The 20670-nt window shown below is 66.0% G+C and overlaps 2 protein-coding genes across 3 annotated transcripts in view; one reads left to right on the top strand and one right to left on the bottom strand.

Annotated features, from left to right (window-relative positions):
- Positions 1-2224: 2224 nt before the first annotated feature.
- Positions 2225-7305, top strand: NKD2 (NKD inhibitor of WNT signaling pathway 2). The gene is given in 13 exon segments (XM_029941301.1): positions 2225-2374; positions 2657-2717; positions 3070-3074; positions 3895-4018; positions 4730-4836; positions 5349-5430; positions 5433-5495; positions 5614-5684; positions 5754-5834; positions 6225-6702; positions 6830-6928; positions 6931-7094; positions 7096-7305. Coding segments are annotated over 13 exon segments (1695 nt in total).
- A 5651-nt stretch (positions 7306-12956) lies between these two features.
- Positions 12957-20670, bottom strand: part of SLC12A7 (solute carrier family 12 member 7) — a 36149-nt gene continuing 28435 nt past the window's right edge. Inside the window, exons 20-25 of one of the 2 annotated variants that reach the window (XM_029941111.1) lie at positions 20260-20391; positions 19354-19461; positions 18721-18899; positions 18234-18248; positions 15332-15465; positions 12957-14493 (exon numbers count right to left, since the gene is read on the bottom strand). In XM_029941111.1, coding sequence (XP_029796971.1) covers positions 14402-14493; positions 15332-15465; positions 18234-18248; positions 18721-18899; positions 19354-19461; positions 20260-20391 — 660 coding nt within the window. In that variant the 3' untranslated portion in view covers positions 12957-14401. The remainder of the gene's footprint in view (positions 14494-15331; positions 15466-18233; positions 18249-18720; positions 18900-19353; positions 19462-20259; positions 20392-20670) is intronic. The other variant, XM_029941112.1, reaches the window with a different exon arrangement.

Here is a 20670-nt window from a genome sequence, read left to right as displayed (position 1 = left end):
GGCTGTGGGCACTCTTGGGAGGCGAGGCCCAGGCGAGGCCCGGGGGCGGGGGGGGGGGGGGGGGCAGGGGCCCCGGGGGTAGGGGGGAGCAGGGCAGAGCCGCTCCCCCTCGCCCAGACAGTGGTCATCAGAGGCCCCGGGATGCTGGTCCCCAGAGAGGCTCCCAGGAAGCTGCTGGAGGCGGCAGGTGTGGCCGCCCGGGGGGCGGCTTGAGGGAACTCTGAGCCTCCACACCCACAGGGGCCCTCGGGGTGGCTGCAGAGACGCACCAGGTGGGCGCCGCGCTGGGTCCCCGCACAAAGTGAGGGGAGGACCCACACGCCAGTCCCGCTGCTGAGTGAGGCCGCCCCTGGCTTCCCGCCGGCGCCCCTTCGCTGAGTGGGAGGCGCGGGGCCCCATCCGAGTAGCCCTGTCACCTGCTTCCCCTTCGTTTCACTGTGGTCGCTCTGTGGGCATAGCTCTGGGGGGTGGTTGCTGGTTAGGACTTTACTTTGTTCAAACCCCCCCGCCAGCTAGGGTCTTCCCGCACCCGCTGACTTTCACAGGGGCCCTAGCCCTAGCCCCCAGCCCCCAGCCTGAAGCCCATGGCCCCCAGACCCCGACCCCCAGACCCCAGCCCCCAGCCCTAGCCCACAGCCACCAATCCCCAACCCTTAGTCCCCAGCCCACAGCTTAAAGCCCCCAGCCCCCAGTACCCAGCCCATAGACCCCAATCCCAGTCCGAAGCCCCCAGTTCCCAACCCCCAGCCCCCAGTCCCCACCCCACCGCCCGGCCCCCGGCCCCCAGCTCCAGCCTCCCTCCAAGGGCAGCCCTGCCTGTACCAGCTCCCCCTGCCTGCTGTTTGGATGGCCCAGGCTGTGGTGGGAGGGTTTTAGGTGGCACTGACCTTTCTCCAGACCTGAGGGTCCACTGCCTATCGGCTGACCTGTGGCCCTCTGGCACATTCTTCACCTCCTGCCGGTGAGGTTGGGGTTTCACACTCAGTGTCGGGAGCCAGATGGTGCCCACAGCCCCAGCCTGGGAGCCTGGCCTGGGTGACCAGCACCCTGTCCCCGGGGCCCGTCCACTCTCCTTGGGGTCTCCTCCTGGCCCCTGGCAGCTACATGTCAGGCATGTCCGTAGGCCTCACCCCGCCCAGGAGCATTTGCCCAGCTGCCCACCAGCCTGTCCCCCAGGGCTGTGCTAGGACTATACCCCTGAGGTGTCTCCCAGCCCTGTGCCCACACCCTCGTCTGCCAGCCACCCTGGGCCCTTGCTGTCTCCCCGTCACTCAGCTGCTCCCTCCCAGCCCCCAAGCCCAGGCCCAAGCTGGCCACGCACACCTCTGCAGGCCTGGGCTTCTCACTCGCTCTGTCCCTTGCTGCCCGCAGGCGACTGCTTCCCTGCACCGCAGGCTCCCAGAGACCCCGGGAGTCCGAGTGTCGATGGTTGATTCGTGGCGGCGAACCCCCCTGCCCGGCCTCCCCCTCCCCAGGGTGACTTCCGGCTCAGCCCTGCCCGAGGACATCTGAGCTGTGGGGGGGCCTCAGGTTGCTGCCCAGGAGAGCCCCCTGCCCTCCACCTGCCCATTTTATCCATCTTCCCAGCACCTGGCCAGCTGCGGCCCTTGGCCCGGCTGGGTCCCTGAGGTCCCATGGGCCCTGCGTCCCCCCGGGTGCCCTCTACACCCCTGCCCTGCGCCTCCTAGGCCTGGCGGCCCCTCTGTCAGGACGGCACCTGCTCCCTCGTCCTGGACCTCCTCAAACCTGCTCCTTCTCTGTGCTTGGCCGCGGGCCCCTGAGGGCAGGCTGGACCACAGAACCTTCCGGGCCCCTCCGGGTCTGTAGATCTCAGCTGGGGGAGGCACACAGGCGAGGAGGGACCCCGTGTGCTCCAGGGGAGCGGGGTTCAGGACTGCCCTTCATTTGCCCAGGAGTCCTGAAGCCCTGTTTTCCGGGGATGGAATAGGGTTTCCAGAAAGATCTCAATGCAGCGACCGTTGCTTTGAGGGGTTCCCTGGAAATGGAGGAAATGGCTGTGTGTCGTTACCTGTCCCCACCAGGCCCCTGGTTCCCGGAGCGGCCAGGTTCCAGGCCATCCAGGGCCCTTTCACTCACAGGGGATTCCGCGATCACGTAGTTCGTGTTCCTTTCTGCACGTTGCGTACTCTGCTTTCTGCCTAAACCGTGCAGACGCGCTCAGGAGCCTCCGCGTCTTCCCGTAACCGGCTGGGCTCCGGAGGCCATGGAGCTGCCGCCTGGCAGGCGGCTCACGCCGGCCGCTGCCCCGAACGCCCTCCCCGCTGCCGCCCTGGGCTCCAGCAGCCAGCGGCCGGGGAGCGAGGGCAGCCTGGCACCTGCGCTGTGCCGTCTGGCAGCAAAGGCCGAGCTGCGGGCCCGACGGGGCCGCACCGCTTGAGCAGGGCATGCAGGCGGTTCCCCACTGTGCACACAGGCGGCCGCATCTTCCAGACTCGCTGCAGATGCAGTCAGACAACACCGTGCGGGGGAGGTGTTGCTTTCTAGAATCTGAGGCTCAGTGAGACGTGGAGAGGTCGGCATTTCTCAGCGGAGAGCGCGTGGCTCCCGGGAGGCTGGAGCCCAGGTCCGGTGCCCGGGGCTTTGTGCCTCGGTCTCTGCCGAGGAGCCAGGTCACCTTGCTGTCCTGTTGTTGCAGGAGCTGCCCAGCAGGGACCTGCAGGAGGGATCTTTCTGGGAGGACCAGGGTCCCCTAGAGGGTACGTCTTCCTTCCCGAACCTCGAGAGCAGCGTTGCCCGGAGCACATGCGGACATCTGCCCTCAGCACGAGCTGGGCCCTGGCGACGACGGCACTGCTCTGCGTGTCCCCGGAGCCCAGGCCAGCCCTGAGGGCTGTCGGCAGTGCTATGCTCCCTGGTCCGGAAGGCAGTTTGGCCTCACCAGAGACAGAAGTGGAGTTCTCTCAGGGCTCCTCATGCGGATTAAGGGACTTGGATCTTGGATCTAGGGACCTGAGACGCAGCGGCTGGAGTCACAAGGGCCTCTGACCGTTTACGTCTTCGGAGTTCCCATGAGCCCGTGTGCAGGAGGGACGGCCAGGCTTTGCACAGCAGCTGTTTGGCAAATCCGGGGTCAGCTCTGGGTCTGACATCCTGTGTCAGCAGAGTGCCTGGAACGGGCGGCGTGGACAGGGCAGCGTGGACGGAGCAGCGTGGACGGGGCGGCGTGGACAGGGCGGCGTGGGGGATGCTGACGGGCCAGAGTCCCGTCACACGTCTGCTTCATGGTGGGGTCGTCCTGCCGCCTGTGGAGCACGGCAGGTTCTCATCGGACGTGCATTGTGGGGGTGCTAGGAGGCTGACCAGCAAGGCTGCCTGCAGGGGGGCTCCGAGGCCTTCCTAGCTGGGGGCTGGGGCCCTGAGCACGTCCCCTGCTCCTGCCAGCAGGGGCACGGCCAAGACAGGCCTCAGCTCCCATCCCAGAGAATAAACGAGCCCAGAAACGAGAGCGCTTGACGTCCGTCAGTCCCCAAACTCTGGGGACTGACACTCAACACACAGGCATCCTCTGGGTCTTGGAGTCGAGGGAAACTGGACCCTGAAGATGGGGAGAAGGAGCAGAGGCCCCTTGGGCAGGGACCTCCCTGTCCTGGCCTACGGGGGGCCTCCTCCTCACCCTGTGTGTCAGTCACTACTGCCGCGGGAGGTGCAGGGGCAGAGGCAGAAGGGCGCGCCTGGCGCGGGTTACCCCAGTGACGGCCGCCCCCCCCTCCTCACACACCCCTGCTGCCTCCTCGAGGCCAGGGCTCTCGGCTCGGGCCCTGATGGAGGGCCCCAGAGATGGTGAGGACTCCGTGTCTCCCTGGCCACACCTACTGCACCCGCTGCCCCACCCGGAGGGGACCCTTCCCAGCCCTCTCCTCCCTCCAGCGGCAGTTGTCCCCTGAGAAAGCCGAGGGCTGAGACAGCACAGGACAGACCTTCAGCGAGCTTGGTGGGGGGAGGGCAGCCAGCCGGGAGGGCCCAGGAGCGCTGGGCAAGAAGCACCTGAACCTCAATGGAGGCCTTTACTCCTCCCCCTCCTCGGGAGGTCCTGGGCCGGGATGGTGCTCCCCTCTCCTCAGGGCCTTGGTGCTCCCCCCTCCTCAGGGCCTGGGCCGGGATGGTGCTCCTCCCTCCTCAGGGCCTGAGTGGGATGGTGCTCCCCCCTCCTCAGGGCCTTGGTGCTCCCCCCTCCTCAGGGCTGGGCCGGGATGGTGCTCCCCCCTCCTCAGGGCCTGGGTGGGGATGGTGCTCCTCCCTCCTCAGGGCCTGGGTACTCCCCCCTCCTCAGGGCCTGGGCGGGATGATGCTCCCCCCTCCTTAGGGCTGGGCGGGATGGTGCTCCCCCTCCTCAGGGCTGGGCCAGGATGGTGCTCCCCTCTCCTCAGGGCTGGGTGGGATGGTGCTCCCCCCTCCTCAGAAGGTCCTGGGCGGGATGGTGCTCCCCCCTCCTCAGGGCCCGGCCAGGATGCAGTCCTGGACCCTGCAGTCCGGCAGGTGTGGCTGAGGTGGGGCTGGTGGGAGGTGGCTGGGAGCTGGCGTGGCTCCCAGTGAAGGTCAGCAGCCCAGCCTGTGAGGGTGCTGCCCTGAACTCAGCCAAAACTGGCGGCTCTGACAGGGAGTAACCTGAGGCGCTTCCGGGGTGCGGTGTGCTTGTGTTGGACCCTGGGGCGGTGGGAGGGGCTTGTTTTCCAGCGCCCCCGTTTGCCGGACACCCTGCCTCCTCTCTCCGTCCCGTGTGCCCTGCAGGCGCTCCAGGAGGAAGACAACCGTCAGGAGTGGACGTTCACTTTCTACGGCTTCGGCTTCGACAACAGTGGCAAGGCCACCAGGGAGGTGACGTGCCAGGCCGCCCCCGGGGAGTGGTGGGACAGCAGACAGCTGCTGCCCCCTCCTGCCCTCAGTCTTGGAGGCAGGGAGGCCGGCTGAGCCCCACCCCGCAGGGTCGGAGGAGGGGCCAGGACCTTTTCCAGGAGGCGGGTGGGGAGGGTGGGGGGAGGGGGGAGCGGCCAAGGGTCCCAGGGGCCCCCTGCACTCTCCTTGCCGGCCTGTGCATACAGGACATGTTTGGTTTACAAAGCAAAACGTTAATAGTTCATCTGATAGCTAAGTCTTTTGAACATAGAGTCAGTTTCAAATTTAAAGTGTCCCAGAGATGCGTTCCCAGTAACAGCAGGGCTGCCCCTGGGCCGCCTGATGCACAGACAGGGCTAAACTCAGGGGCACAAAAAGACCACCGAGACAAGCCCTGTGGGCATCCTCGGGTCTGTGGGGGAGGCTGTGTGAATCAGGAGGACAGCCTGGAGGCGGCGGCGGGCCCGTGCCGGTGACGCGATGGCCATCCTCAGGACATGTCCAGCCTGATGCACACCCTCTAGGAAGCCGCCGATGCCTCCATTGGCCACTCCTCTGGCAGCAGCAAGACCTTTCGCATAAGCTGACCATCAGCCCCAAGTCTTCCAGCAAGAGAAAGGACAATCCTCCCACAGGCCGAGGTGAGGGCTCCCCTGCTCAGCTGCCCAGAGACCCTGCTTTACATGGCAGCCCACCTGCTCCCGCACACCCCGTCTCCACGGCGACTGCTCAACGCCTGACCCTCTGGTTTCCTGTCAGCTCCCTGCACCGGCAGCGCCTCATCCCTGCCCAGGGCAAACCATCTGTTCAGTAAACAAATGAATGAGCGAGTGAGTGAGTGAGTGAGTGAGTGAATGAAACAGTGAGTGAAGGGGCGCCCCCCCCCCCCCCGCTTGCAGACCGGAGCGCACTCACTGCAGGACGGCGGGCGAGCGCTCCGGAGACCCCACGGGGCCAGCAAGGCTGCCCGCACGCGTCAGGTGAGGCGCTGGGATCTGGCTCTGCCCTCTGGGTTGTCCTCTGCGGGAGCAGCTGCCCTCCCCCTGCCACCTCTAGGCCTGAAGATTGTCCCCTCTGGACCAAGCCACCACCAAGTCATCTGGGTGCAGAGGGTGGGACACTGGCTGGGAAGCCCGGGCACTGCCTGCCGTCAGGGTGAGGGTGCCGTCTGGGGCCCCTCTGGCGGCCGGCGCGCTGCTGGAGCTGAGTGCAGTCGGCGTCTGCAAGGTGGGCGAGGTTTGAAGGGCAGTGGTGGGTGGCTTGGCCTCAGAGCGTCCATCTGACCTGCTCCAGGCCTGGGGGCTCCGCGTGGCGTCGAGGCGACGGGGCTGTGCGGAGGCCCCACGGCGGTGGCCCGATCCCGGCCGCAGGCTCTAACCGGAGGACCCTGGGGCCCCCGTGAGTTCTGCACGGAGCTCGCAGCGGTGCTGGCGGGGCCCCAGGGCTGGCTGGGGGGCTGGCTGGGGTCCTGGCTGTCGTCGGGGGCCTTGCTCCCGTTCCCCTCTGGGGCGGCGGGTGCCGGACAGAGCCCTCTGCCCAGGATCCGGAGACCACCTGCCAGAGGCGCCCCTCCATCTCCGAGGGCCTGCTCTGGGCCCGTGCGGCAGCGAGCGCTCAGGCCCTCATCCCCACGGTACACGCAGGAGGCTGGGCGCCAACCCCCACCCCTGCTGCGCTCAGGGCCCGCCCTGCATGGACGGAGGAACCACTACTTGGACCTGGTAGGGACTGGAGACCAGGGCCCAGCGTGTGGGGCCGCGTGTGTGGACGCCTCGGGAGCAGGAGCCCCCTCCCCGCAAGGGTCCCGGAGCCCCTGCAACGAAGCACACTGCAGCCCTGCACCCAAATGTGGGCGTCCGATTCCAGTGTGTGGGGCGCACCTGCTCCGGGACATCCCGGGCCCCGCAGAGGGTCTCACGGGGTGTCCTGCGTCCCAGGTCCTGCACAGTGTCTCAGGGGTGCCCTGTGTCTGCAGGGTCCTCGCTGGCACAGGCCAAGCAGGACCATCAAGGCGAGGCCGTGCACTCCCAGAGCAGGTCCCACTCGCGGGAGTGGGAGGCACACATGGTGTCCCATGCAGATCTCAGCCGCTGGCCGACCTCCCCCTGCTGGCTGCAGACCCCACCGTCAGGGCCCTGGACATGCAGCCTCTGAGGTCCCCCAAGGGCTCAGGGAGGCCCCCGGGGGTGCCCAACGGATGCAAGCCTGGGAGAGCCTTCAGCTCCCACTGGCCCAGGGAGCGTGGGCCCTGGCCCCGCCCCCCAGGATGGCCAGCCCCCACCGCAGCCCCCCTACGGCCATAGGCGCCACTGGCAGAGGAACGTGGAGGACCACCTGCCCCCCAGGGTGGCACTGGAGCACGAGGCGGTGCGGGACCTGCCGCCCCTGCTGGTGGGGGAGGGCTGTGCGGTGCCCGTGGTCCAGCGCCATGGCCACCACCACCCATCCTAGTGTGGACTGAAGTGTGGGCTCCTCGGAGGTGGTGCCGACGGACCCGGAGGGAAGGCAGCCTTTCTCCCCCGCCTCCCGGCGCCGTGGTGCACACAATGCCGTGTCCACATGCACACGTGGGACACCACCTTGCCTAACCCCCCGGGCCCCCACGTGGGTGTAGAAACACCCGCCGGTATCTGCTCTCGTCTCTGATTCCAGATGAGGCCCCGTGGTGCTGAAGGGCTCCCCTCAGACGCGCCCCGTATCGCTCAGGCTTCTTGTCACACGGTCCTCCCTGTGATTTATTCATGAGGACGTCCGAGGGGGGCGGCGTCGGGGCAGCGGGAGGGTGGCAGAGCGTCGGCAGGAAATGCAGCGGGGGCAGAGGCCGCTGGGCCTGAGAGCCACTGGGTCTCCGGGGCCACACGCGGACGGCAGGCCGGCTGGTGCTTGGGGGACGCAGACACGAGGCGCTTGGCGCAGCCTCGGCAAAGCCCACCCCTGGGAGGGCGCGGTTCCCGACTCCCTGGGTGGGGGGGGCGGCGGGAGAGGGGCTGCGGCCCAGCGGGAGGCTCCCCCCCGCAAGGCAGGAAGTCACTGCTCCTTGGTTCTAGATCAAGGGGACTTCCCAGCAACCTGGGTGTCGGGATGGTGATTTCACGGCCTTCTCGGGACTGCTGTGGAGGGCGAGGCGTTCGCGGCCCCTCCCCCTAATAAAAGTGTGTTTTGTAAGATGTCGGGCCCTGTTTTGAAGCACAATTTTCAGGTAGGTACGGGCAGACCCCTGCACCAGGCAGCGCATGGCCACGGGCGTGCCGAGCGCCGCCGCGTGGGCCGGAGAGAGCGTGCCCATGCCTGTGCGCACGTGGAGGGAAAATTAACACACACGCAGGCACATGTGGCTCCGTGTTCATGAGTGTTTTCCTGCTCTTTCTGCTCTAAGACACAAATGCGTAAGCAGCCCCAAAACCTAAGTCCTCAGCGTGGCTCATGGTAACGGGACACTTGGGGCCACGCCTGGGGCCATGAGGGGCAGCTTCCCCTGGAGACGGCGGCTCTGCGGGCGGGAATCCGCAGAGGTCCTGTCTGCTCTTCACCACGTCCTGGCCTGGGGCTGTTCTAGAAGCGTGATGGGATTTCTGAGTTTCTGGCGTCTTCCCAGGGGCCTGCACACAAGCCCCCCGCCTCTGGGGAGGCCCCCAGGCCACCCCCCACCCCCAAGGAGACCCCTCACCGCCCAGGGAAGCCCCCACCCCACCAGGGGACCACTTCTCTCTGCTTTGTTTCCTCTTTTCTGTCCAAACCTACATGTTTCTCTGAACTTGGGGAGGCCTGCGTGTCTGCACCCGCACGCCCGGCTCACCCCGCCTGCTGCCCGGGGCCTCGCGGCCATCCGCTCCCCGAGGGCCCACGCCTCGTCCTCGGCATGGGCACGGGGCCCACGCACCTGAGAAGCCCAGCGGGCACCGCAGTGCTGCCGGAAGTGCGTGCCGGCGAGACCCCTCTGGCGCGGGCGGGACCTGCCGTGGCAAGTGTCGGGAGGAGGCCGGCAGGCTGGCAGCCCAGAGGTCCAAACACGGGTGGGCACGGGGGCCTCGCCCACCCTGCCCCAGCCAGCGCCTTGCTGCGTGCAGCGGACCAGACATCCCCCATGACGGGCGTCCGGGCAGGGAGGCCTCCTGAGACGACGTCCCCGCCCCGACCCAGGGCAGAGCGGACGGCCAGCACCCCAGCAACTCTGGACTCCCCTCATCTAGTTAAGGGGCATCTGCAAACTAACAAGTGACGGCCCAGCCCACGTCTCAGGCCAGGAACCCGTGTGACCAGTGCGTCTGAGCAGCAGGGCCAGGGAGAACAGCAAACCCGTGAGGGTTACCCACAGGCGGCACTGGGTAAAATCCAGAAGCATCTTCAGATGCCTGAGAGAAAGATTAGCAAAGCCTCTAGGTACAAGTCGATGTCAAAGAGCGATTTTACTCCCACAGCACAGCCACTGGTTAGAAACTGGTTGTTTCGGGGCGCCCAGGGCTCAGTCAGTTGAGCGTCTGACTTCGGCTCAGGTCACGATCTCAGTTCGTGGGTTCGAGCCCTGCCTTGGGCTCTGCTCACCACCCAGAGCCTGGAGCTGCTTCAGATTCTGTGTCTCCTTCTCCCTCTGACCCTCCCCTGCTCACGCTGCCTCTGTCTCAAAAATAAATAAAAACATTACAAAAATTAAAAAAAAGAAATTGGTTGTTTCAAGACGGTATGCCGGTTCACCTCGTGTCCGTTGGTCGGGCTGAGGGGGCCGAGGGAGCCGGTGAGGGATTACTTCCGGGTCAGTTCACGCAGGCGTCTCCGGAAGAGCTGGCGCCCGACGGACCCAGAATGGAAACGCTCCCAGAATCCCGCGCTCTCTCCTTGAGCAGGGACGTCCATCTTCTCCTGCCCTCCGACGTCAGAGCTCGGGGCTCTCCTGTCCCCACGGATTTCCCAGGGCCTCCGAGCCTCGGTCCTCACGGGCCCCAGTCCCCAGATCTGCCACGTGTGGTCGGTTCTGTTCATCCGGGGAACCCTGGCTCAGGCAGAGACCACTTACAAGAGCTCCCCAGATGCCAAATGCCCAGATGTACAGGCGTCTACACAGAAACTCTGAACTTCATCAGAAGCCATCTGGAAAGATCTAAATGGAGGGGTGTGGCATGTGCAGGGGCTCGCTGGAGGCAGCAGTGGGATCTGAGCGGGCTCTCTGTGCGGCGGTGCAACACCGGAGCTAAAGTGTGTGAGATGCAGGTGGAGGCGTGCTTGACCGTCAGCACTCACCGAGGCCACAGTCATTACCTTGGGGCCCAGGCCAGCCAAAGTGAGCAACAGACAGGGCGGGAGGCCCAGACACGGCCCCGTCCTTGGAGCCGCGGCTGTGCGCTGACCCCCTGACGGTGCAGCTCCCCTCCCGGGGGTACACACACCCTCAGGACAGACGTCCTTGAGCGGACCACACACCGGGACCCCACAACCGGTGCACACATCAGGGTTGGGGACGTGGGGACTCACAGTGGGGCGCTGCAGGCAGTTACGTTAGGGAGTTACAGGCCCCGGTTTCCGCCCCCCTTAACCCCCCACCCGCCCCGTGGGGCCCCTGCCTTAGGCACAGTGAACACAGCCACCTTTCCAGCTCTTGCCCTGGGCTCGTCCAGACGGGACCTCGTCACCTCCCTCACCCTAGAACGGCCACTGCACCACGTTTATGTGTCTCTTCTGGGTGAATTCAGTCCCTCTCATTTCTTCTGTTCCTCATAGTCTGTTCACATAGTTTTCCTTTGATGGAGACACTGCAGACAAAGCTGTGCAGATGGTCCCTCCTGTGAGCCACACAAGGGCCGGGGTACCCCGCGGGTGGGTGGGGTCTCGGGAGGGGCCCGGGGTCCCCTGCAGAGTCAAGGTGGGTGGGTGGGGTCTCGGGAGGGGTCCGGGGTCCCCCGCGGAGCCCAGTTAGGTGTGTGGGGTCTCGGGAGGGGCCCGGGGTCCCCCGCAGAGTCCAGGCGGGTGGGTGGGGTCTCGGGAGGGGCCCGGGGTCCCCTGCGGAGTCCAGGCAGGTGTGTGGGGTCTCGGGAGGGGTCTGGGGCTGTCTGCACCCGCTGAAGGAGCTGGGCGCTTCCATCTGGAGCAAGGACCAGTTGTTGGCGGTGCTGCTGTGAAATGCCAGCTGCTCACACCGTGCTGGGTGCCCTGGTGTCTTGCACTTCCGCACACCATTTCCACAGCTGTCCGGGGGAGCAGACTCCTTCCCAGGCCACTGTCCCCCAACCCACCCCATCGTCCTGTCCTTCCCCTCCTGCCAGCTTGGAACAGGTGGGAGGTTGGGTGGGAGCTTGGAGGGACAGCCCAGAGCATGTGGTCACACACCCTGGAGCCAGGGCTCTCCTCTGACCTCCAAGATCTCCTGCACCTTCCTCCCAATGCCCAGAGGCCCCGTCACCCCACGCCCGAGTCTTCCCAGGCCACAGGCAGCCCTCTGGCCCCCTCCCCGCCTTCTCACACCCTGCTGACCTCACCTGTTTCCAGAAGGGCTCCCCTTCCTGCCCTTGGCACAGCAACCCCCACCATCCACACCGGAGGTACGGCTTCCTGCTGTTCCACGAGGGAAGTCCCTGCCCAGCCCTGCCCCTACCCTCAAGCCGTCCCCACCTCAGAGCCTTTGTACCTGCTGATGCGTGTGTCTGGAAGAACCCCCACATTCCCACTGACCCTCTCTCCCCTGACATCTGGCACAGCTTACCCCACACCCCTGTCAGGTCCTGGCTCACGCAGCCTCTGAGGCGTGGACGGAAGGCTGATGCTCACAGCTGTGCAGAGGCCTGCGTCACATCAGGGCACAATTGCCCCTCGGACCCATGGAGGGCTGGGATCCCTCTAGGCAGTGACAAGACCCACTAAATGTCTCTGATAAGGAATGACACAGGCTTGCTCAGCCACACGACCTGTCCCATGAGTACCTGCGGGCCTGTGGCTGAGTCAGGATCCTTGGGCTCTGCTATGTCTGCCCCCTGCGTCTCTGCCTGCCCTCACCCCGCCACCTCCATGCCTGCGAAATCTTGGTCCTATGCGGGGGAGGGGCGGGCAGGGGACTTCCTCTTGGAGCAGCAGGAGCTGTACCTTCAGCTTCAGCAGGGCTGAAGGAGGGTCACTCTGCAGCAGCGCTGTGTCCACCGCGTCAGGCCCACGGGGCACCAGAACCAACAGCTCACACATGGCCTCAGTTTAGTTGTTGAGATAGTGCAAACTTCACAACCCCTTTAGAACACTTTCATCACCCCCTGAGGAAGGCCCGTGCCCTGGTCGGTCACCGGTTCTCACTGCCGCCTGCCCCGGAAACTCCAGTCTCTGGCTTTGCCCATATTCTGGCCTTTTTGCATTAAATGTTACCAAAGGACATTCGACCTCTTAACTGGCTTCTCTGTGCTTCTAAACTTCATCCCTGTTCTGCCGGCGAGATCTCCACCCAGGAGGGCAACCTGGGCGGCCTGGTCGGGGGCTGGGCGGCCTGGTCGGGATGGGGGACCCGCGAGTGCTGCTCTTCGCAAGGTCAGGACTGAGCTCCGCCCCCGCCGCGCTCTCAAATATAGTGATAAACTTAACAGTAGCTTCACGCCCTTGAACGCTGACCTGGGGTCGCCGAATGCAGACCGCGCTGTTTACCCTTCCGTGGATGGATCCTGGGGGGCTCCACATCTGGGCCGCTGTGAACGCAGGGGACACAGCGCCTCCTGGCCCCAGGGAGTGGAACCGCTGAGCCGAGTGCCAGCCAGCGGCGTGGAGGGGGAGGCCTCAGCCTTCCCACAAGCCACGGGGGACTCCGGGTCCGGTCCTCCTCTGGACCCTCCTTATCAGGGACGCGAGAAGTGCTCACGCAGGGAGCCTGTACCCGGCTTCGGTCCAGCCACGGGCCTTCTCTGCTGCCCCCACCCTTCCGAGAACCGCAATTTCAGCTAACAGGAACATTACATTATGACGCGGAGCGCTTACACACGGGCCAGCCCCTCCCTGCGGATTCTCGGCTCGGTTTACTTCTCCGGCCCGATTCCAGCACATCAGCCCTGGCCGACCAGACCACACGCACTCAGAGGGAGGGTCCGGACACCCTCCCAACTGTCCAGTTTTCTTGTCGAATAAGACACAGGACTCTTCAATGTGCTTGACTTTATACAATTTATTCTTCTACCGACACAATCCTACAAAGGAAGCTGTAAGAGAAAACCACGGAACCAACTCCGAGTGGCTGCGGTGAGGGGCCCCCGAGGCTGTGCGCGGGCGCAGCTCACAGTTCTGCCCCATGAATGCAGGGTGCGGGTCCAGGGCGGCCCTGCTGACTCAGCGGCTCTTCCCCCGCCACCTCTGGGCAAAGGGGCCCCAGGGACGCCCCCCACCAGACACCCGAGTGCCACGCAGGGGGGTCTCACCACCTAACTCAGTGCAGAACCACAGCGGGCAGGTGTGGACACCCCACGCCCAGTTGTGACTGTTTGGCACACACTCTGGCCAGAGCCCCCCCCCCCCCCCCCCCCGTGACGCGGGCCCTGTGTGCCCCGCACGCCCCAGAAGCCCAGCCTGTGCCAGATTCAGATCGTGGCTCAAGGGTCCGAGGAAGCCAGAGGAAGTCAAGGACCCGGCCACCTGGGGCTCGTTTGCAGAACAATTTCTTTACGGCCACCTAAACTATCAACTCCCCACGGGCTTAAATAAATAAGCAAGCGGTCCAGACAGCAGGCCCAGGTCAGTGTGGCGGCCCATGGCCCCACGGTCGGGACCCGAGCGCACAGACCATCGGAAGGCGGCCCAGAGCCCCACGCCCGGCCGTCACCGTCCCCTCCAAGCTGGCGGGAGGGGACACGCGGCTCAGTGCCACCACCCCCGGACCTAACTCTGCCCCGGCCCCTTCCTGGGAGCCTGGCATGTGACAGCCCCACGGGCGGGCACGTGTAGGGTCCATGCGGTGCGGCCTCGCGAGCACCACTCCTGGGCCCGCGCAAGGCCCAGCTGCGTCCGGGCCGCACCCCCAGCCCGGAGCCGCTCTCCTGGAGCCCACCACACGCCCACCCGGGACGCCCACCGTGCGCTCCCCGGGGCTCCCCTTTCTCGATGCGCCATACTGGGCGGGCACGCTGAGGCCGCCTGGCTGAGCCTGGGGCGTAGGCGGCGATGGCTCTTCTCAGACTGAACTGACGGACACGAACAGGGACGCTACAGGGACAGGCGCTGAGGAGGCGGACCAAGAACCCGTGGCCACCTTCCGGAACAGACCCCCCGCTGCCCAAAGGCGACGAACATGGTTTCCGGTGAGCGTCTTGGATGGGACAGAACTAAAACGTAACCATGACGACCAGGTGGCGCTGGCCAAGGAATCCACGTCTGGAGCCCAGCCTGAGCGCAGAGGTCAGGAGGTCAGGGGACGGAGGGCTGCATCCCAGGTCCCCTGGAGCATCCACGTCTCCCCTCCACACGAGGAAACCTCGGCAGCTGCGTGCTGGCTCCGGGCCTGGAGAGGAGTGCTGTGGGGCTGTTCTGGAAACTTCCGTACGAAGCCACACGGGGCAGGCTTCCCAGCCTGCCCAGCGTGTTCCTGGGTGGCCGCACGTCAGGAGTAGATGGTGACCACCTCCCGGCCGCTGCCCCTGACCAGGAGGACCCTGTTGAGCCCCTCGGTCAGGACCTCCAGGAACTCCATATCTGGGCGCCGAGTTAAGGACAGAGCGAGCAGCTGCACCGCCGTCAGGGCCCAGCCTGGGCAGGCCGGCGTGTGGGAGAGGGCGCCCAACGTGCAGCCGGTGGGACCGACCAGGCCTCGGCCGGGTGCAGGGCAGGGGGCACACAGGGTCAGCTCACCCCTGCAGCCAGCCTGCTGGGGCCCGCGGGGGCCCCCACCCCGGGGCTCTGGGCACAGACAGGCCCCCTGAGAAGCCAGGCGGGTCTGAAGGTCCCGGTCTGGGCAGCAAGCAGACCCCACCTCCCTGGCCTCCCGGTGCCAGACGGGAGGGCAGGGGCCGTACCGCTGAGACCCCGTCACAGGGCAGGGGCACACGGTTAAAGGCCACGAGCCCAGCCCGGGACGGAGCGGGCTGTGACCTCCACCCAGCCAGGAGGGGTAGCGGGCCCACCTGGGGACACAGGCGCCCGTCGGGGACGACCCCGCTCTGCCTCGTCCAGAAGGAAGGGAACACGCTGGCCAACGGCCAGGGAGGACACCCGGCAGCAGAACCAGCGCCGGGCGGGAGCCTGGGGCCCGGGCCCGCGCAAGCGCTCCCCTGGCTCGTGGTCCTCGGTCCCGGGCGCCCCGTGCCGAGAACACTCAGCACGTGTACGGCTCCGTCGCGCTTGCTGACACCCCAACGCCAACCAGGAGCCATCCGCTGGGAACCCCACTTTCCCGGCACTCGGACCAGGGGTAGAGGCCCACCCCACTCCGCCCCCAGCCCCAGGGACCCTGTGAGCCAGGGGAGTGGAGCCGGGCATGTCCCGATGGGCACTGCCTTCTCCCGGCCCCGCAGGCCGCACCCAGGAAGGATACAGTTCTCGTCCCCCTGCCGGTTTCTGGGGGGCCCCGGCATGTTGAGCAGGACCAGCTGGGCGTCGCGGGACCTGCTGAGGACGACGCCGTTGAGCTTCACGGCCGTGTGCATCCTCCGGACGTTGGACTGGTTCCTGTGGGGAGACGGCCACGTGGCGCCCACGGCCGTGCAGCCAGGGCCCCTCCGCCCATCCAGTCCCCGGCAGACGCAGATGGCGCCAGCTCCCCAGAGAACCCGCTGGGGAGGTGATTCCGCGTGACACTGGTGGGCACAGGCCGGGGACGACTGCTCTGGCCCCCGGACGTTCCAGACCAGGCGTCACCAAGCTGCCAAGCTTCTACATCTGCGCGCAGCGCCCCTGGGGGAGACAGCTCACCGCCGGGCGGGCAAAGTGCTCACACGCCTACAGGCTCTAAACTCTCCCCCAGGGAAGGCCCCAGAGCCACGGCCCAGCCCTGCTCTACACGCGGCCTTGAGGTAAGCACACTGGACGGAGTACACGCCGCGGCACCCGCCTTGTCCTGAGCCGGGTGGGGTCCCAGGAGCCCTCGCGCATGGTGGGGAAGGAGGGGTCTGGGCCCCTGCACCTGGCTCCGGGCTGGGGATTCTGGGCAAGAACCAGGCCACCACGAGGGTCCACTCCGTTCTCAGCCCAGCCCGACGGTGGAAGGACGCGAGCTCCCGATGCTCAGCAACCAGGCCCAGCACCTGGTCCCCACCGGCCCCTTGGGGCTGGGGCTCCAGGGCGAGGACAGAGCGCCCGCTGGCTGTGATGGCCCCCGGGGAGAGTCCCTGCAGCCCCCTGCCCACACACACTCTCTGGAGCTCAAGCACCTGCAGGGCCTCATCCGCGGTCACCCACATGCGCCAGGGGCTGTGGGGCACCCCTCACCCCACACCATGTCCCTCCTGCCTCTGTGACGCCTGTCTCCCTCCAAGCCCGGGTCCCCCACAGGACAGAACCCGCAGGCAGCCCCTCTGGGAGCAGGTTGACGTGCCCCAGACGCAACAGGGACAGACAGGGCCCCCACAATGGGTCAGCGAGAGGCCCACGGGAGTGGTGTCCAGGACACAGCTTTCATCAGCCAGCCTCCAGCGGAATAAACGCCATCACAACCCCCAATTCCCAGCAGGAAGCAGGGAGCCGGGCCCCCTCTTTCTCTGCAGTTTCGCCTGATAAAATTACATGCTGGCGCTCCGTCCGGGCCACAGTCAGGGCCTCCCATCACCAGAGCCCTGCATTAGCTGCCCGGACAGACCACAATCACCAGTGTTTGGGGACGACGAATCCAGAAATGAGCGTGTGTGACATTAGAGGGTCTCTTACAGCTAAAAGTTTTGAAAACACATATAATCTTAAAATCAGAGGCTTGGGTCTGGCTGGAAGGGCCCTTGGCTCCAGGGCGACATGCCTCGTAGAGGTCAAAGAGGCACGGAGCAGGGACAGGAAGCCAACCGAGAGCTGTCTGTTCCCTGCAGTGGGCGGCGAGTCCACAAAGCGAGGACCCTTGCTGTAGGCGTGCTGAGCCCAGCCCAGAGTGTGGGGCGGCGGGGCGCCCGTAGCAAAGTGGGGGCTCCGGTCCCTCAGCTCCTGGTGGGCACACAGCCAGGACAATGGACACACATGGAGGCAGACCTGCACCTGCACCGGCCCCCGGGACGCCATGCTTCGTCAGCCCCGTGCCACCTGTGCTGGCCTCCCCGCCTCCTGGCCTCAGCCCTGTGGCTTCCTGGGCACAGGATCAGCAGGCCCACATCTGACATAGCATTTTAGGAGGGAAACGCTAGTTAGTCCTGTGTGTGTCTGGCACACAGAAGAATAGAGCAGATGCCACAGGGTCTCCGTGTCCCTGTCCTGCCCTGCCCTGCAGATTCCCAGAGCGATGCCTGCTTGTGTCCTGCGTGTGTGACACACAGGGTTCCGGGGCCGCCGGCCTCTAGATCACCCCCCGGGGAAGCCGTATCCACAGGGACACGCCGCAGGCATGGGGGTCAGGGGGACGTGCAGCGACCTCAGGGAAGGTCCCCCTCCTGCCCGTCCAGTTGGCCCCCAGCACTGGAGCTCACACAGGATCTGTCCACACCCCTCTTCGTGCCGAGGCCGGCAGCTTCCTAGGGTGAAAAGCACCCAAGGCTGCCAAGTGGGATGAGGTAACTCCCTACAGAGCAGAATCCGAATGCTCAGCCTCCAGGGTGTGGACGGATTAACCAACAGCTACCAAAGCACCTGCTTCTCTCTGCTCCAGCTCAAGGCCAGCCCCCCCCAGCTCAGGCCAGCCCCCCCCCCCCCAGCGCAGGCCAGCCGGCCAGCCCTCCCCCAGCTCAGGGCCAGCCCCCCCCAGCTCAGGGCCAGCCCCCTCCCCCTCCCCCCCCTCAGCCCCCGCAGGGTAAAGGACCTCACGGCTCTGTGCTCTGAGCCACTCTGCACAGACAGGAGCAAGTTCAGTAGGAAACCACTGAAAGCCATGGCCAGAGCAGGCAGACGCCTGCGTGTGGACATGTGTACACGCAGGGCCATGCATGTACACACACCGGGAGTCGTGCGCGCATGTGTGTGCACTCACACGCAGGGGTGTGCACAAGCATACGTGCACACACTCACGCCCATAGGGCTGTGCATGGCCATGTACGCACACACACTTGGGGCCATGCATGCACACACGTAGGGTTAGGAAGGCACACATGTGCAGCACTGTGCATGAACACACGCTCAGGGCCATACACAAGTGCACACGCACACTTGGGGCCATGCACGCGCACGCACACATGCAGGGCCGTGATGGCCATGCACACACAGACACACACACACATCTGCACACGTGCACAGTTCATGAGCAGCGCGTGCCAAGCATGCGAGAAAACAGGTCTAGAAAGCATCCTAAATAAAACGCGAGCACTTACAGATTTCCCCATTCTCTACACAGAAGAGAAAACACAAAGAATAAGTTAATTGTTACTTCGAGAGTGGGCACGACAGACACTTTTAAACAGTCGTGGGCACACCCGCTGCCCTTCCCCAGCTTACCTAGTCCTTCTCCAGAGCAGGGTCCGACCCCCACGCCCTTTCCCACAACAGTGAGGTGGGTCCTCACTGAACACCCCTGGGGTGCACCTCCCGGGAGCCACGCCACACCCCCCTCGGGCACCTGTGCCCGCCCTGGGGGCTCTCGGCCCGGTGCCGCCAGCAGGCAGCCTGCACGATCGGTGGGGTCAGAGCTGGGAGCCCCCAGACCCCTAAGGGCGCTGACCCCTGGCTGCTGCGATCCTGGATCTGGCAAACAGGCCCCGAGAGCAGACTGTGGCCTCGGGCCCGACCGGCCGAAAGCATGCACCCACAGCGATGTGACAGCCAGGCCCTGCCACCAGAGAGCCCGCAGGCCACACTCACGGCTTCAGGCTGAAGAGGTCTTTGAATCCAGACATGCCTGGCTCCTTGTTCTTAAGCTTCTCGGCGATCAGCTTCTCCTTGGTCCAGGTCATCTGCACTTTGTCCAGCGGGGCTGGGGCCTGGGCCCTGGTGGCCACTCCAGAACGGGACGCGGTGTTCCTATCATGGATGAGCTGAGCCTGCGGGGAGCGGGCACCAACAGGAAGGTCTCCAAACTCTCCCGGGAGGAGACGCGCACAGAAGAGAAGCTGGGACCCGGGACTGGCCCTCCTTCCAAGGGGCCCAATGCCACCCCACCCCCGGCTTCCAGACCAAACTCCTCCCCTCCTCCCCCTCCGCTGCCTGCCCTGGCTCTGAAGGCCATGGAGAAAAGCCCAGGACGAGGGGACGTTTGTACCCAGGAGTCTGCGCTCGATACGGCGGACGCTGGCCCTTAGCAGCCCCGTGTGTGTGGGGGGCGGGCGCCGCAGGGGCCCCATAGGGCTCAGGCCCTCACACCTGGGACAGTGTAGGGAGAGGGGCAGAGGCAGAATTGTGCCACTGCCTGTCCAGAGAACCCGGCTTGGGGGCGCGTGGCTCCAGGGACCACCATGGCTTGGTCCTGCTGGCCGAGTGGGGGCGCCGCACACGCACCTCTCTCTCCCGCTCCGTCTTGGACAGCTGCATCTGCTTCAGCATCTGGGACCTCTGCTCCATCATGAGCGTCTTCTCATACGTGAACGCCGAGATGTCGTTTTCCACCTAGGGGGCGCCCAGGCGGAGAAGTGAACGGGAGCCCCAGATGGGGTGCGTGCTTCACGTGGGCCCACGTGCAGGAGCATGACCGCGTTGTGACCGCACTGTGACCACGTGTGGGAGAGGGCAGCCACCACAACTAAACACACGTCTGCTCACGGACACACAGCGCGGTCTCTGACCGGAACCTACGCCGAGCTCACAGCACGTCCTGCGCAAAGTCGAGACCACAGCCAACAGGAGCCGTTTCCGCGGCAGGTGAGCCGGGAGCTCACCTGCTCACCTTGGGGCTGGGATCTTCTCCAGCCTCTCTCGGTGGGTGACCCGGGTCCTCCCGCCTGCCGCGGGAGGGGTCCGTGTTGGGCACACACCGCCTCCTCTGCCCCCCGAGGGCCTGAGCCCTGTTCTCCACCCCCACCAGCCCGCTGGGGCCGTGCTGCATGGGGAGATCCCAGGGGCACGAGAATGCCCCCACAGCTCCAGGGACCCTGGAGGCAGGAGCGCTGGGGCTTCACAGCCCAGGGGCCTGGACCCCAGGTTCACAACCTGTGACAGGCTGGGTGTCACATCCGGCTTACAGGACACACTGAGCAGGGCACATCACTCCTGGGTCCCCCTGCCATAAACCCCTAGACTCTAAACGGAGCTCAGTCTCCACAACAGAGAATGTGTCCTCGGAACCATCGGAGTCGAGGCCCAGGCGCCAAGTGCAGGCCAGCCCTCAGCCCCGACAGGTGGGCGGACACTCCCCCAACCTGGCACCACGTGGCCTCGGCGGGGCTGCCAGCAGCCCGCACGCCTCACCATCTCAACCACCTCCACCTCGGCGCTGATGCGCAGGTGGTACAGGAACACCTGCAGGTCCTTCTTCATCTGGATGCTGTTGTCGTCCACCTGGGCCACCGTGAAGATGCGCATGCGGCACTTCCTCCACACCTGGGGCGGGGGCGGGGGCGGGGGTCAGGGGGCATCTGCACCTGCACTCGGGCTGGGGACCCTGCCCCCTCCGCCACCCCAGGACCCGAGCCTCGCGCCCCCGCCCCCACCCCAGGACCTGGGTCCCCCGCCCCTGCCCTGATCACAGGACCTGGACCCCCCACCCTCACCACAGGACCCGAGCCCCCTCCCGCCCCCACCCCAGGACCTGGGTCCCCCGCCCCCACCACAGGACCCGAGCCCCCCGCCCCTGCCCCGATCACAGGACCCGGGCCCCCC

This window comes from Suricata suricatta, chromosome 6, assembly GCF_006229205.1.
Source record: "Suricata suricatta isolate VVHF042 chromosome 6, meerkat_22Aug2017_6uvM2_HiC, whole genome shotgun sequence".
In the NCBI taxonomy this organism is placed as follows: domain Eukaryota; kingdom Metazoa; phylum Chordata; class Mammalia; order Carnivora; family Herpestidae; genus Suricata; species Suricata suricatta.
Note: the sequence above shows the minus strand (reverse complement) of the source record. Positions and strands in the feature narration are given on the sequence as shown.